Raw genomic sequence first — 12,602 nt, 5'->3', positions numbered from 1 at the left:
CCTCGGCGCAAGCATTACCTCAAGGCAATAAATTATGATTTCCCTACCCGATGTCCAATAGGATTTAAAAGGAAAATAATAAACGCTTGGCATATATAAAAGGAGTGATACTTCAGGTATTCAGATATCCTCCTATCACATTGTCATTTACTCACATTTATGATCACTCATTATCACATGCCTTTATGGCGTCATGATCTAAATCCTATTCCCCCTCTCCCTGGGGGGCCATCAACGATTACACCTCCAAGGATGGTGTTCTCATTTGTAAGATGGGGCCTGGATCCTGCAGCCCTGATTTCACTTTGCTTCTGCAGCAACCAGTGTTTCACTTTTTTGTCAGGCTGGAGACATCTTGGAGTCAAACAAGACATCTTAGAGTCAAACATGTGAGTTGTATATTAAGTTCCATTGCTCTTCCACTATAACCTTGGAAGCTCATCCGTCAAGTTCTGTACCTCCCGACTGGGGTGATCCACCTTTGCTTCATTTGGGGTGGGGGCGTTTTGGGTTGAATTTGGGGTAACTGCCTGGGCCTGGAAGAGCAGTGTCGGGTTTGAAGGGGCACTGACTTAACAAATCTGTATTCAGATTTGGCAGTCCAAAGTGGTTGCAAGCAGCAACCTACGGTTAGTGATTGTTACACTGAAAAGATGCCCATGTTCCCCACTGAACCAAGTTAGTTTATTCTTGGGCTATTCCACCTTATCTTACCGTGCTTCTGGTCCCTTATTTGCCATGTATTGAGTGCACATCAACAGGTAGCATGGCCTCTACCAACTCGCATGTAAACCAGTGTCTAGTACTAGGGGAATCTGTGTCAGACTTGTATCCTGGTCTGTAGGCTTTGCCTCTGACCTGCTGGAACAGAATGCCCCTGACAGATGACATACTAAGAGGTCCACTTACCCTGAAAAGAAAGTTCAGAGGCTGTTTCCACACTGTACACTGTCCTAGTGTACAGTTATCCTCGCCCCTACTGCACCACTATGTAGGTTTCTGTACATACAAACACACATTTTAAACCATGCCTGGAGCACACAAGTATACACCCACAGGAGCTCAGACCTGAGCAAGAGGCTGAAGTTTCTTTAAATCCTATCATCCAGAAAGATGGAAAATTACAGATACTGACAGGCTGCCTGCAAAGGCAGCCCAACCAGCAATGAAGTAGCCCAGTGTCCCAGCTTTAATTCCATCAAAAGGTGCTTTGGCTTATTTGCTTGTGGGCAGAGGGAGTGTCTTCTCTTTACCCTATGCCTGCAATATGTGTGGCTGAACCGTGCCATGCTAAATGTCCCCTATTCTGCAAACTTAGTTTTCTCAACACTAATTCAAGGTCAAGTCCCAGCTTGAACATTGGTGTTACTCAACATCTGCACAAAGTAATTGTCGCCAAGTTCTCCCTTTCTGATTTTGGGTATGTAAGAAAGAATGTGTTAATTTTCCTCAAACATCTAGTCCTCCATTTTGTTCCCCTCACCATTGATTCACCCTCCGTGCTTTTCTGAAAACATTGTCCAATTTTCTTGGATTATATTCCTGCCATACGTGGTCAGTGTAGGGTACCACTCCCATGTTTTGTAGGTGTCCGAGTGCCTGACTGAGAGCCACACGTTTAATATCTTGTTTTGGTTGTGTGCAAAACTGTTCTTATGAAGACAAAACTGATTCCTTTTCCCCATCTAGGAAAGAACATTGCAGCCATTACCACAGGATGTCATGCGGTTGGTGCATTGCTAAAGAACAAGGTTTTGGAAGCAGAGGTGAAGGTCTTGAATTCTATCCTGTATATAACCCACAATCCTCTGGGATACCACAAGACATACCTTGCTCTGAAACAGGTATGTCGTACGCCTATGCATTAGTTGCTCAGGTTTCCTATCTAAATCAAATTCACGTGTTTGTGCTAGGCTGCTCTAGGCATTCTTAGCAACATTTTCTGTAATATTCTGTTTGTAGGAATCAATTCCACTGAAATATCCTTAAAAGGGAAAGAAGGGTTACAATTAATCTGCCTTTGTTTTAGTTTTTAACTGGAGCTTGCACTTATGTTCCAATATTGTATGCAGTGGCAGAAAATGTTGATCGGTTTGTCCACTCTAATCTGACAATTTTTCTGTTGATGGAGGCCGTTTTTACTATGTTTCCTCTGCTTTTCCCAGCAATCATTACCTTATGTGTGTGTTGTTTGTAAGCACCACAATGGCATTTACATAGCTTTAAGGCGCTGCAATAGATATACAAACAAGATATCAACAAACAATTGACATATTCTAAAACAAATTAGCAACACTAAATAGAATGTTACGATAAATTATTAAAATGTGTCAAGCAGATTCGTAAAACATAGTCTATGGGAATTCAGCTTCTTTAAGCCATTTTTGGTTGTACCACATTTTCAACTTTACACCTGGATTTCATCTTATTCCCCCTTTTCAAGGTAATAGAGGTTAATTGCCCCCTGGGTTATAATACCGGCTCTTCTTTATGCTTTCTGAACTGAGAGGGGTCAGAAATGTGAGGCGGAAAACCTTGTAGAGGGTTTTCATAAGCTGCCATTTTATTAACTCAAGAAGGGGTTTGACAAACTCCTTACTATCCCTATCCCGATGAGGATTTCCCTGCCTATTAAAATAAACTCTTAACATAAGGAATCTGTCCCTCGCACTTATACATACAACAAACTCAACAAGGTAATGAATGACGATTACAATATAACAGAAATATTATGTTAAAGGATCTTTATACCGCACGCTATCACCGCTGTAGTGGTCCCTGTCTCTCTGGCGGATCTGAAAGAAAGAGGGGCGGGTTAGGGCGTGTTAAGATAAAGTTTTGAGAGGGAGCAAGGGAACTGTGATGTACTGTTGGCAGCTTCAGTTCAGTTAACACCGTTTGCTGAGCTTTTTGATGTGGTATCCGGTCGGAGTCCGTTGTATGCTGTTGTATGGGGTTCTGTGTGGTGTGTTGTTGCGGAGTGGTGAAGTGGGTGCGGGTTGCTTTGGTTTAAGAGATATGGTTGTGTTTTAGTTATGGTTTGAGAGGTGTGTGAAGATGGGTGAGGTTTTAGTAGGGTTGGTTATTAGCATTGGTTTCTGGAGAAAACGCACATTCATTTTGTGTGTCTTTCGAGATTTAGACAACCTTTCTTCCTTACAGTGATCTAGTTTCAGCATGACAAGGCTGTCTCTCATCTCTCTGTCGATATGCTGCGTTAGTTAATCTCTACAATTCTATCTTTGTTCTTACTCCGGCCAGCCCCTACATCCCAGTCTGTGGTTGATGCAAACTGGTCCCGCGGAACTATCTACTTAAGACCTATGCCCATACCCCTCGCTCTGAGTGCGACGCGGTACAGTTCAGTCCTTACCAGGAAGTCTGGATTGGTGCAAGTGAACCACCGTACCTATGTCTCAGATGATTATGTTGTGTGTGTGTGATGGGTTAGTCGTTGGGTCGTTGGGAAGTCAGTACGTCTCCAAGAAGGCTGCTAGGTTATCGTGTATGTGTCTGTCTAGTGCATTCGGTCTTCTACTTACTAGCTTGGGTGTGGGTTTCTTAGTATGGTGATAGTGGTCTCATTTTTGCTGGCGGGTTAGCTTATATTGAAGGGTTAGATTGAGGATGGTTGGATTGTGAGCGTGAGGTAGTAGTTGGATAGTGTGGATGCACAACTGCGTTGGGTTGGTTTACGCAAGGTTCATGTAGTCATGTCTGTCAGGGGGATGCTTGGTAGTGGGTAAGGTTGATAATTGTGCCTGTTATTCGTGTCAGCCTTGTTAGCGATTCTGTCCTGATTGGGTTGTCACTCGTGGTCGGTTCCGCTTGGCATTGTCTCTTGTTCTTGTGGGTGTTTCCCCCTCTGTCGGTTCTAGGTGTTGTCTGTACCGCCATGGGTTCTGTCAGCTGGTTCTCTTTGCATTTTCGTTTTTATTGTTTCAGTCTGGTTCCGAGGTGTTGAAGAGGCAGGGTTTTAGTCGTTTCTAATAGTAGAAATAAGTTATGTTCCATATAAATCTGATAACTGTTTCTCCTTGTAACCAGGGTGAGTTCCCCTTACCCAGATTGAAACAGGATTTTCAATCAATAGTTCAAAATAGAAAGGTTCCGTCTTGCAACAAAGTTCAAATGAGATGTTCTTTTTGCTCCAGAAAGTCTCTCACTTGGACAAAAGTTCAAAATATTCAACTAGTCTTTATCTCCACACTGGTAGCTGAGAATTCAACACAACTTCTTCTTAGCAAACAAGAATACTTCCACAGTTCGTCAGTATCAGCAAAATGCTCTTGTCGGGATGATTCTGCAACAGTTCACAATGTACTTGGATCAGCAATAATGATTTGTCAGGATGATTCATAACAGTTCACAATATACTTATAGTGCTCTTGCCACTTCTTCTTCAGTCTTTAACCACAACACAGTACTTCAATGACTTTTACCGGGTCCACTCACCTGCCAGGTCTACCACTACAACGTCTCTGCCCTGCTATACTCGCCTGCCAGGACCAATGAAAACATCTAATACTACTACAAGTACTTCCGTGGTAAAGTTTACTTCAGACAACATCAGTTTTGATTACTTCTTCTGGGAAGACATGAAACACATTGGTGCTGTTTGTTCCACACTTGTGATTGCCACATGCAGTACAGGTTATGCCCCTCTCTTCCTGAATACTGTCTATCATGAAGGTAGCTTTCCTGCCACTTTCTTGCCACTCTTGTTTTTCCACTGTTATATTACCAAATGCCTCTCTTGACTTTGACAATGTTAGTTCTTATATATATAAACTCACTTTGATATTGCTTATTTTCTTTCTTTTTTTTGTATTACTTGATAAAATTAAAGAAGATATTGTTTATTAGCTTCTTGGAATATCGTCCTCTCTTGACTTTGGCAATTAGTCTGACTGTTACAAGTATAATGACATCCCTCTTGCCTGTTCCCAAAGTTATAATTCTGCCACTTCAAGGCCTTTACATCAGTTCAATATTCAAAAGCCTTATTATTCTGCCACTTAAAGTTTTTTACATCAATCTGGTATTCAGAAATATCAGATTTGGCCAGCGGGCGATCACAGAGCATTCCGGGGTCACATAATGTTAGTAAACTCACTGGGTAATGCATACGCGTCTGCTCGCTCTGCTGCCTCCGGGTCTTCTGCTTTCTCTGCTGCGCTCCATCCGGTGCACTGCTTCTTTCTACTTTCCGTGGCCCAATGCCGGTTGGGAAAGGAGCGATCCTCGCTCCTGGGACACTCCGGTGCTCGCCTGCCACTGTGAGTTCACCTTACAATGGGGGAAGCCTACTTAATGCTACCTGCCGTATTTACAGTGCTGGGGGATGGGGGTGGAGCTTTCACACACAACACTTCCTGCTGGGCTGGACGACCTCTGAATACAAGGTCTTTGAAGGTAGAGACCGTCTCAGAACTGGCATCTGATTGCCCAATCACAGCAGTTCCGGCGACTTTGCTTTCCTACAACCTCTCCTTCAATTGCAACGTGGAGTTACTGCAATCAATCCACCTCCCACTAATGCTCTCTATGGCCTGCACCTAAGGCAGTTTTCTGTATTTTGTAGGCTCCTTCAGGTGTGGGTCATTAGTACTACTAGACTGCAACTTGCAGTGCTGTGCCTCTGCATCAATCTTCTTCGTCCCAGTACTTTGGGCATTGTTGGACTTAATGGTCAAATTACCTTTTCTATTCTTAATGCTGTTTTCAAATGTACCAATTTAATTTCCATCCTTAATTACATCCCCTAAGGAAGTGTTTTATAGGGACTTTATGAATGGTTCTGATTGACAGGGTAATTCAAATTTTCAGAATCTGAGATGTTAATGTTTTGATATTGGCATTTAGCATTCTCCTGTTGATCATAAATGAGGGTGCCTTTGTGCGAGGGGGTCGGGGGGTCTTACTCACAATAAATGATTGATTACGCTAGTTTTCACCACCATCAAGATAATTGGCTGCCTACGACAACAAGCCATTACATATTTTGGCATCACTGATATTTCTTCCTCTGAGGAAGACAAATACTGCATCCCTCCCAACAGAGTCCTCCTGTACCCCTGGGGCCCTTCTCCTCCCAGGCGTCCCTCCCGGCTAATAGCATCCCCAGGGTCAGGATCAGGTAGCGGCTACCCTCCCCTGGCCACCTAGGAGGAGACTGAGGACTCTGCAAGATTAATCACAGAATGCTCCAAAATACATGAAAGCTCTTTTGTGTGAGAGCTGAATTTGGTTTTCTGGTCTGTAATCCAGATGGTGCACTACGATGTGAAAGATTGCCTGCCCCAGGCCTACCACAGATTTTCTTGATGAAATTGAAAGTTTTTCACAGAGAGGGAGAGTGTAAACTCTTTGTGGTGGATGGTATAGAAGAGATGAGACTCCACCAACCTTTCCATCATCGCTTCTGAGTTGATGTTTTTATAATGTTGAGGGGTCCGTCATTTGGAAAAGGAATATTTCTCCCCCCACGTACCTCAGTGGATGGCTCTAACCTCCCATCCCGAGTGGTGTGTTGTCATGATGTTCATCATACCCTGCATGCCAGAGCCTAACCGCCACCTCAAAGACATCTAAAGGCCCACCTGGGGCTGTGGCAGAGAATAGTGCAGTAACTGAACCAAGGATCTGGGGAAATGTGGGCCTCTGTGCTCAGAGAAACTACTCCCCCAGAGCACTGACCAGGCTTACTATTGGACAGCAAGATTGTTGTGGGTCCACCTTCTGGGCAAATCTATGTATTAATGCTCATTATCCTTCTGTGTATGATAAACCTTGGTTGTAATCAATATCTTCCCCACACAGTGGTATCACTAAACCAACAAGTGTTTTCCCTTGCAATATAGTGCGTTTTATACTCCTAAATAGAAACACATTAATAAGGCTCTGTGACGAATCTAGCAACATCTTCACTGATTTGTCTGGAGGGAAGTTTCTCTTTTGTGGCTAGGGAAAGGCAGAAGCTACCTGACTCTGACCCTGGGGGTGGCTATCTGGGGGAGGACCTCATGGGGGAGGACAAACTACAGAGAGGCAGGAAAACACTGAATCAAAATAAAACCCTCAGATGTCATTCTTATTGACGCCCATGTGCCTTTGCAACTTCCCTGTATGGCTTATTGTGACGCAGGTCTTGAATTCCCATGTTTTTTTTTTTAACAACAACCTTATTTAACCCTTGCACCCCCTTTTTAGTACTGAGACGGGGAAGAGGGATGGAACAATGAGGATGACCGGAAACGGTATGAAAACGCTGCACTCTAGTCTTTGGAAAGTGTTAACTAATACCAGGAAGTTTAAAACTCATACAGCTGAACAGAATATGAGTGCGAGGCAGAGACTGCAATGGAACACAGCTTATGCTGACGCTGGTTGGAACGCCGGAGGCAAGCACATTGTGGAAGGCAGCACAGAGGCTGACGAGAACGCCCCTGCAGAGAGACCGGGTCAAGAGAAGCTTACCATTGTATTGCTATAGGCAGCTGGAGCTGCCAGAAGCAAAAGAAGATAAAGCGGGAAACAAATGGCTAACGGGACACACTCCCAGTCAGCGAACCGAAGGAGAAGACGATGGAAGGATGCAAGGAACGCCAAAGTTGTCCAGTAAGCCATGAGAGAGCGAGTGGGTAACCGGAGTGCTTTAGAGCGAGTGTTGTATATCATTACAGCACGAGAAGGTCCAATTAAAGTAATTGGAGTAACCAATACAAATACAAACAGTGTGACGCAAGTATCCGTGACCAAATGCTTGGAAAAAACATTAACACAAATATGACCAGTGCTAAGAAAGGGTCGGTGATCCGATATTTGAAAAAAGGAGTTGATACCAATAAGAACTTTGCTGAGAAAGGGTCAATGACCCGATACTGGAAAAGCATTATTTCTTGGGTGAGATAAAAAAAAGTGACTGGAAAGCGGAAAAACCCTGGCAGGATTGTGAACCAGGCACTGTGCTAGTCTAGGACCAACCTCTGTAGAACTCATTAGGTAGAAAGGGTTAAAAACTGTCAAGTCCATGGCTTCTATGGGTAGTTAACTAAGAACAGCCGATAAGCAATCTAGAGACATGGATTTAAAAAGCTTGCAGGTAAACATTTCAAATTCCTCTTAAAATGATTCCTCGCAACCTTCCTCTGTGTCCCTTGTGCTTCTCTGTCCACCTTTCCTGGCCAAGAAGCACAAGGGGCAACACATGTTATATGTGGACACTGTGTCAAAACTTTGCACCACTCTAAACTTGGTGTGTCACAAGCACAGGGATTATTGATAGGCTAATCTAAGAAAAACACATCATGGTGTCTCTTAATAGTCGTACCGTGGAAAAGAAAAATGCTTATCGAAAGCATTAGTAAAAATGGCTTTCTTCAGCTACCAAAATATTGAAACCGTCTAAATATGTCACAGGGTGAAGGCTTCTGAAAGCCGTTTACTGATTGTAATTCAGTTTTGTAAACTAGTTTTGCCCCCAAACAATTGAAGAAAGAATTTCCTTTTGAAAATATTTTTATACTTGCATATGTGGTTTCAAAAATAACCTTGTACACGTTTTACGATAAAAATCAGTTAAATTTCACGTATTCCTTTTAGTATGAATCGAGATTTAGAGCCATCAAGAATCGTATAGTTGCTAGATTCAAGGGAATGGAGGTCACATTGAATATCAATGCCCACATATCTCTGCTTCCCATGGTTTTAAAATGTCCCTTATGAAAACTTTATTTTCTTTGCATTGAGAGGGCTTGGCAATTTACTATCAAGTGCTCTAGAGATTCCTTACTAGACTCATCTTTACAGAATCTGCGGTTACATTCTGTTTTCAAGACTTTATTCCGAGTCACTAAGACCTCTTTAGTTGACCACAGATTGAACCACATCCTCATTATATTCACTCTACATTTGGTGTCTGGAAATCTAGGAAGATTCATCGGAATTTGGGCCTGCTTTTTCATTATGAACATACCCGCTTGGAAGGCTTTATAAGGCAACCACGATTCCCAGACCCGTATCCATTCATGATCTTTACATTTCTTTTTGGCTTTCTCGGGCCTTTCAAGTAATGTCTCGAAATCAATATTAGCCCTATCCAACAACTGTTCACAGTATTTCTTCCATACATTTATAGGCAAGTTTTCATTGTCTGTATAGGCTTTAAAAAGTATCGGAATCAGGGATAAGTCATCTGGAGAAGCCAATAAACATTTTCTGAACAATAACGAGGGTTGCCATTCTACTAAGGATTGTAAAGGAAGAATACCCAATTCAAATCCTAATCACCTGAATTGGAAATCCTTTTGGGAGTCCTAACAATGATTTCCAACAGACTCCTTCGATTACATTCCAGTTAGGTAGATTTTTAACTGGTTTTGTGTGTCATATGGGACTCTATAGGAATGGGGACTTGCATTTTACCGGCGGCTGACTTTCCGGGCAGTCCTAGTTGTAATCTCCCGCTGGCACCGGGAAGTCTGGTGCCAGTAAGTATTTTCGGGTCCGGCGGCAACCCGCCGGTAGCACCGGCAGGATTACCTCCGGACCCGTAATGAGGTCCAATGATGCCATTCATGTAATCAGTAAAAACAGTCAAACAAAATGTTTTCTTTGGTTCTCTTTGAATTGAAGCCAATCTTGTTGTTGTCACGTACGTATGAACCTGCGTGTTTCAACAAAAGGGGCTTTTGCCAAACGATGAAATAGACAGCCATGCTCTTTTCATAACATTTTCTACTGTCCGCGTGTTCTAATTAAGTATTCAACCTTGGCTAGAGTTGTAGCTATATTGTTTGTTTGTTTGTTTTCATTACTTGTATTGTGCACCAGACCCAGGGGTAACCGGCGCATTTTTATAAGACAACTTACAGCTTAGTTACAGGAAAAACACATGGCAGAAAGAAACAAGAAATGTACAAAGAATATATATATATATATATATATATATATATATATATATATATATATATATATATATATATATATATATATATACACACACCCACACAACAGGCAGGAGTGCTGGTGCACGTATTTACAGTTCTACTTAAGCAGGCAGTCACTGCTAGGCAGTAGGTGTGTGCAAAATGCAGAAGTGGAGAGAGATGCAGGATAAGTCCAGGCAGTATGGTAGTCTGTTATTTGTCTGCGTCTTTAATCCACCTTGTAAGGTTGTGTCGGAAGGTGAAGTATGGTTGGTTTGTCCGTAGGGTGGGTGGTAGGGAGTTCCAAAGTTGAGCTGCTTTAACCTGGAAGCTGCAGCCACCGACTTTGGACAATTTAAATCTGGGTGTTGATTTGTTGTTAGAGTTAACGGATCTGGTGAGTCTTGTTGGTTTTGTTCTCGTGAATCTCGCAGAAAGGTAGCATGGTGCGACATTGTTTAGGCATTTGTAAACAAGTGAGGCCACTTTTAGCTGGATTTTCTCCTGAGTAGAAAGCCAGTTGTTGGCCCTTCTGAGTTCAGTGATGTGGGTTCTCCTGGGAATGCCTAATGCTGCTATAAGCGAGTTATTCTGTAAGATTTGAATGCTTTTAATAACTTCCTTGTTGGCCCCAATATAGAGCGAGTTGCAATAGTCCAACTTTGATAACACGAGCGCTCTCGCCAGTGTGATGTAGCTATTGTTGGACAGTAAGAGTTTGCCTGCTCTTATCAATTTGCAGGTGTAGGCCGTGGCAGAAGCCATCGCGTTCACCTGCTTGTTGAAAGAGAGGGTCGAGTCCAGGTAGAGACCCAGAGTTTTTACCGCGTGAGCGGTTGTGATTTGGTTATTATCTATGTTAAAAGAGGGGTAGTTGGGGCCTGGGTGTGCCGAGGATAATGATTTCAGTTTTGTCGTCATTCAGGCATAGTCCATGAGTGGCCATCCATGCCTGAATGATGAGATACACCCTGTTCACCAAGGCCAAATCCTTATCATAATCACCAGTAAGTGGTAGGAGAATCTGAGTATCATCTGCATAGGTAGGTGATACCAAGAAGGTCCTGATCATTGAAAAGGGGCTTCGTGAAGATGTTGTAGAGTGTAGGAGAAACGCAAGATCCCTGGGGCACGCCGCATGTAATGGGGATGGTGTCTGCTGCTGCGGTGGTGGAGAAGACTCTCATAGTCCTATTATTGAGGAAAGATTGGATCCAGTCTGTGGCTTCTTCAGAGAAGTGCGCAGCCATGTCCAAATGCCTACAAAGGACCTTGTGGTCAACAAGGTCAAATGCAGCTGATAAGTCCAAAAGGAGGAGTAAGGCTGGTTTTTCTTGATCCCTTAGCTCGTCAATTTGTGCTTTTAGATCTAAAAGGGCTGTTTCGGTCCCATGCTGGGGACGGAAGCCAGACTGCCGTGCTCCTAGCAGGTTGTTGGTTTCAAGGTGTGTCTGAATTTGTGAGTACGCCACTTTATCTATAATTTTTAGGAGGAATGGCACGGTGGTGATTGAGCGGTAATTCGTGGGTATGGCTGGGTCTAGCGTCTGTTTTTTAAGCAGTGGGAGAACCCAAGATTCTTTTAAGTTGCTCGGTATAGATCCTGTTGTGAATGAAGCGTTAATGAGTTTTGAGATAAAGGGAGCCAGGTCTCTGGCTGCGTCCTTTATCAGTTGGGCTGGACATTGGTCCCCCTGACAGTTTGATGGTTTGAGTGACAGAATGATTTTTTCAGTCTCAATAATAGAAACTTTGGAGAACTTGAAGCAAGGAGTGTTAGTGTTATTTTTAGGGGGGGGTGATGGACATTTTAGGATTCGTATCCAAGCTGAGTGAGGCTTGTTTCTTGTCAATTTTAGACTGGAGAGTTGACACTTTGTTAGCTAGGGCTAGCTGAATATTGGTGCACCATAGTTTGTCTTTGACACAATTGTCTGGCACTGGGATAGGAGATTCTATTTCCTTTAGGATGATAAAGAGTTCCTTCATGCTAGAGTTGGCTTGGCTATTCTAGTGTTATAGGTTTCTCGTTTTGCCGACAATATTTCCTTTTTGTAGAGGGTAGATATATCAGTGATTTTATTTTCTACAGAGGGTTGTAGTTTCCATGCAACCTCAGATTGTCTTTTTTTGGTGCAAAGTGTTTTCAGGTGGGGGGTGTACCAGGAGTTGAGGTGGGCTTTAGGTTTGCTTTGTCTCATTTTGAGCGGTGCAATTGAGTCCATTGCAGAGGCCATGATTTTGTTATACTCGTTCACTAGAGTTTCGGGGTCCAGGTTGTCTGGTAGTGAATTGAGTGTGGGGAGGATGAGCGGGAGTAGGTTATCTGGGGTGATGTTTCTCTTATTCCTTGTCGGGATGGACAGAGCTGGCTGGGCTAAGGTAGGAGTAGGTCTGTCCGTTTCTAGAACAAATGTTATAAGGTGGTGGTCTGTCCAGATTTGGGGGGAGATCGATGGGATGGAGGCGTTGCAATTGTGGTCTGCCACCCAATCAAGTATTCTGCCTTTGTTATGGGTAGGGTGAAGTACTCTTTGTGAGAAGCCTAGTTCAGAGAGTAGGTGAACCACTCTGCTTGCATGTGGGTCATTTTGGTCGTTGAAGCCCAGGTTAATGTCCCCTAAGAGGATGACCTGTGATGGATTTTTTAGGTTATGCGATAGAGTGGTGGAA

At 43.2% G+C, this 12,602-nt stretch overlaps 1 protein-coding gene across 1 annotated transcript in view; it reads left to right on the top strand.

Moving 5' to 3' along the window:
• Positions 1-12,602, top strand: part of NEPRO (nucleolus and neural progenitor protein) — a 362,800-nt gene that overhangs the window by 71,134 nt on the left and 279,064 nt on the right. Inside the window, exon 2 of the mRNA XM_069640036.1 lies at positions 1,690-1,844. Within this exon, the coding sequence (XP_069496137.1) occupies positions 1,690-1,844 (155 nt within the window). The remainder of the gene's footprint in view (positions 1-1,689; positions 1,845-12,602) is intronic.

The sequence above is a fragment of the Ambystoma mexicanum genome, chromosome 7q (assembly GCF_040938575.1).
Source record: "Ambystoma mexicanum isolate Mex_15411 chromosome 7q, UKY_AmexF1_1, whole genome shotgun sequence".
NCBI classification, from domain to species: domain Eukaryota; kingdom Metazoa; phylum Chordata; class Amphibia; order Caudata; family Ambystomatidae; genus Ambystoma; species Ambystoma mexicanum.
The sequence above is the reverse complement of the archived record's forward strand: the minus strand, read 5'-3'. Positions and strand labels throughout refer to the sequence as shown.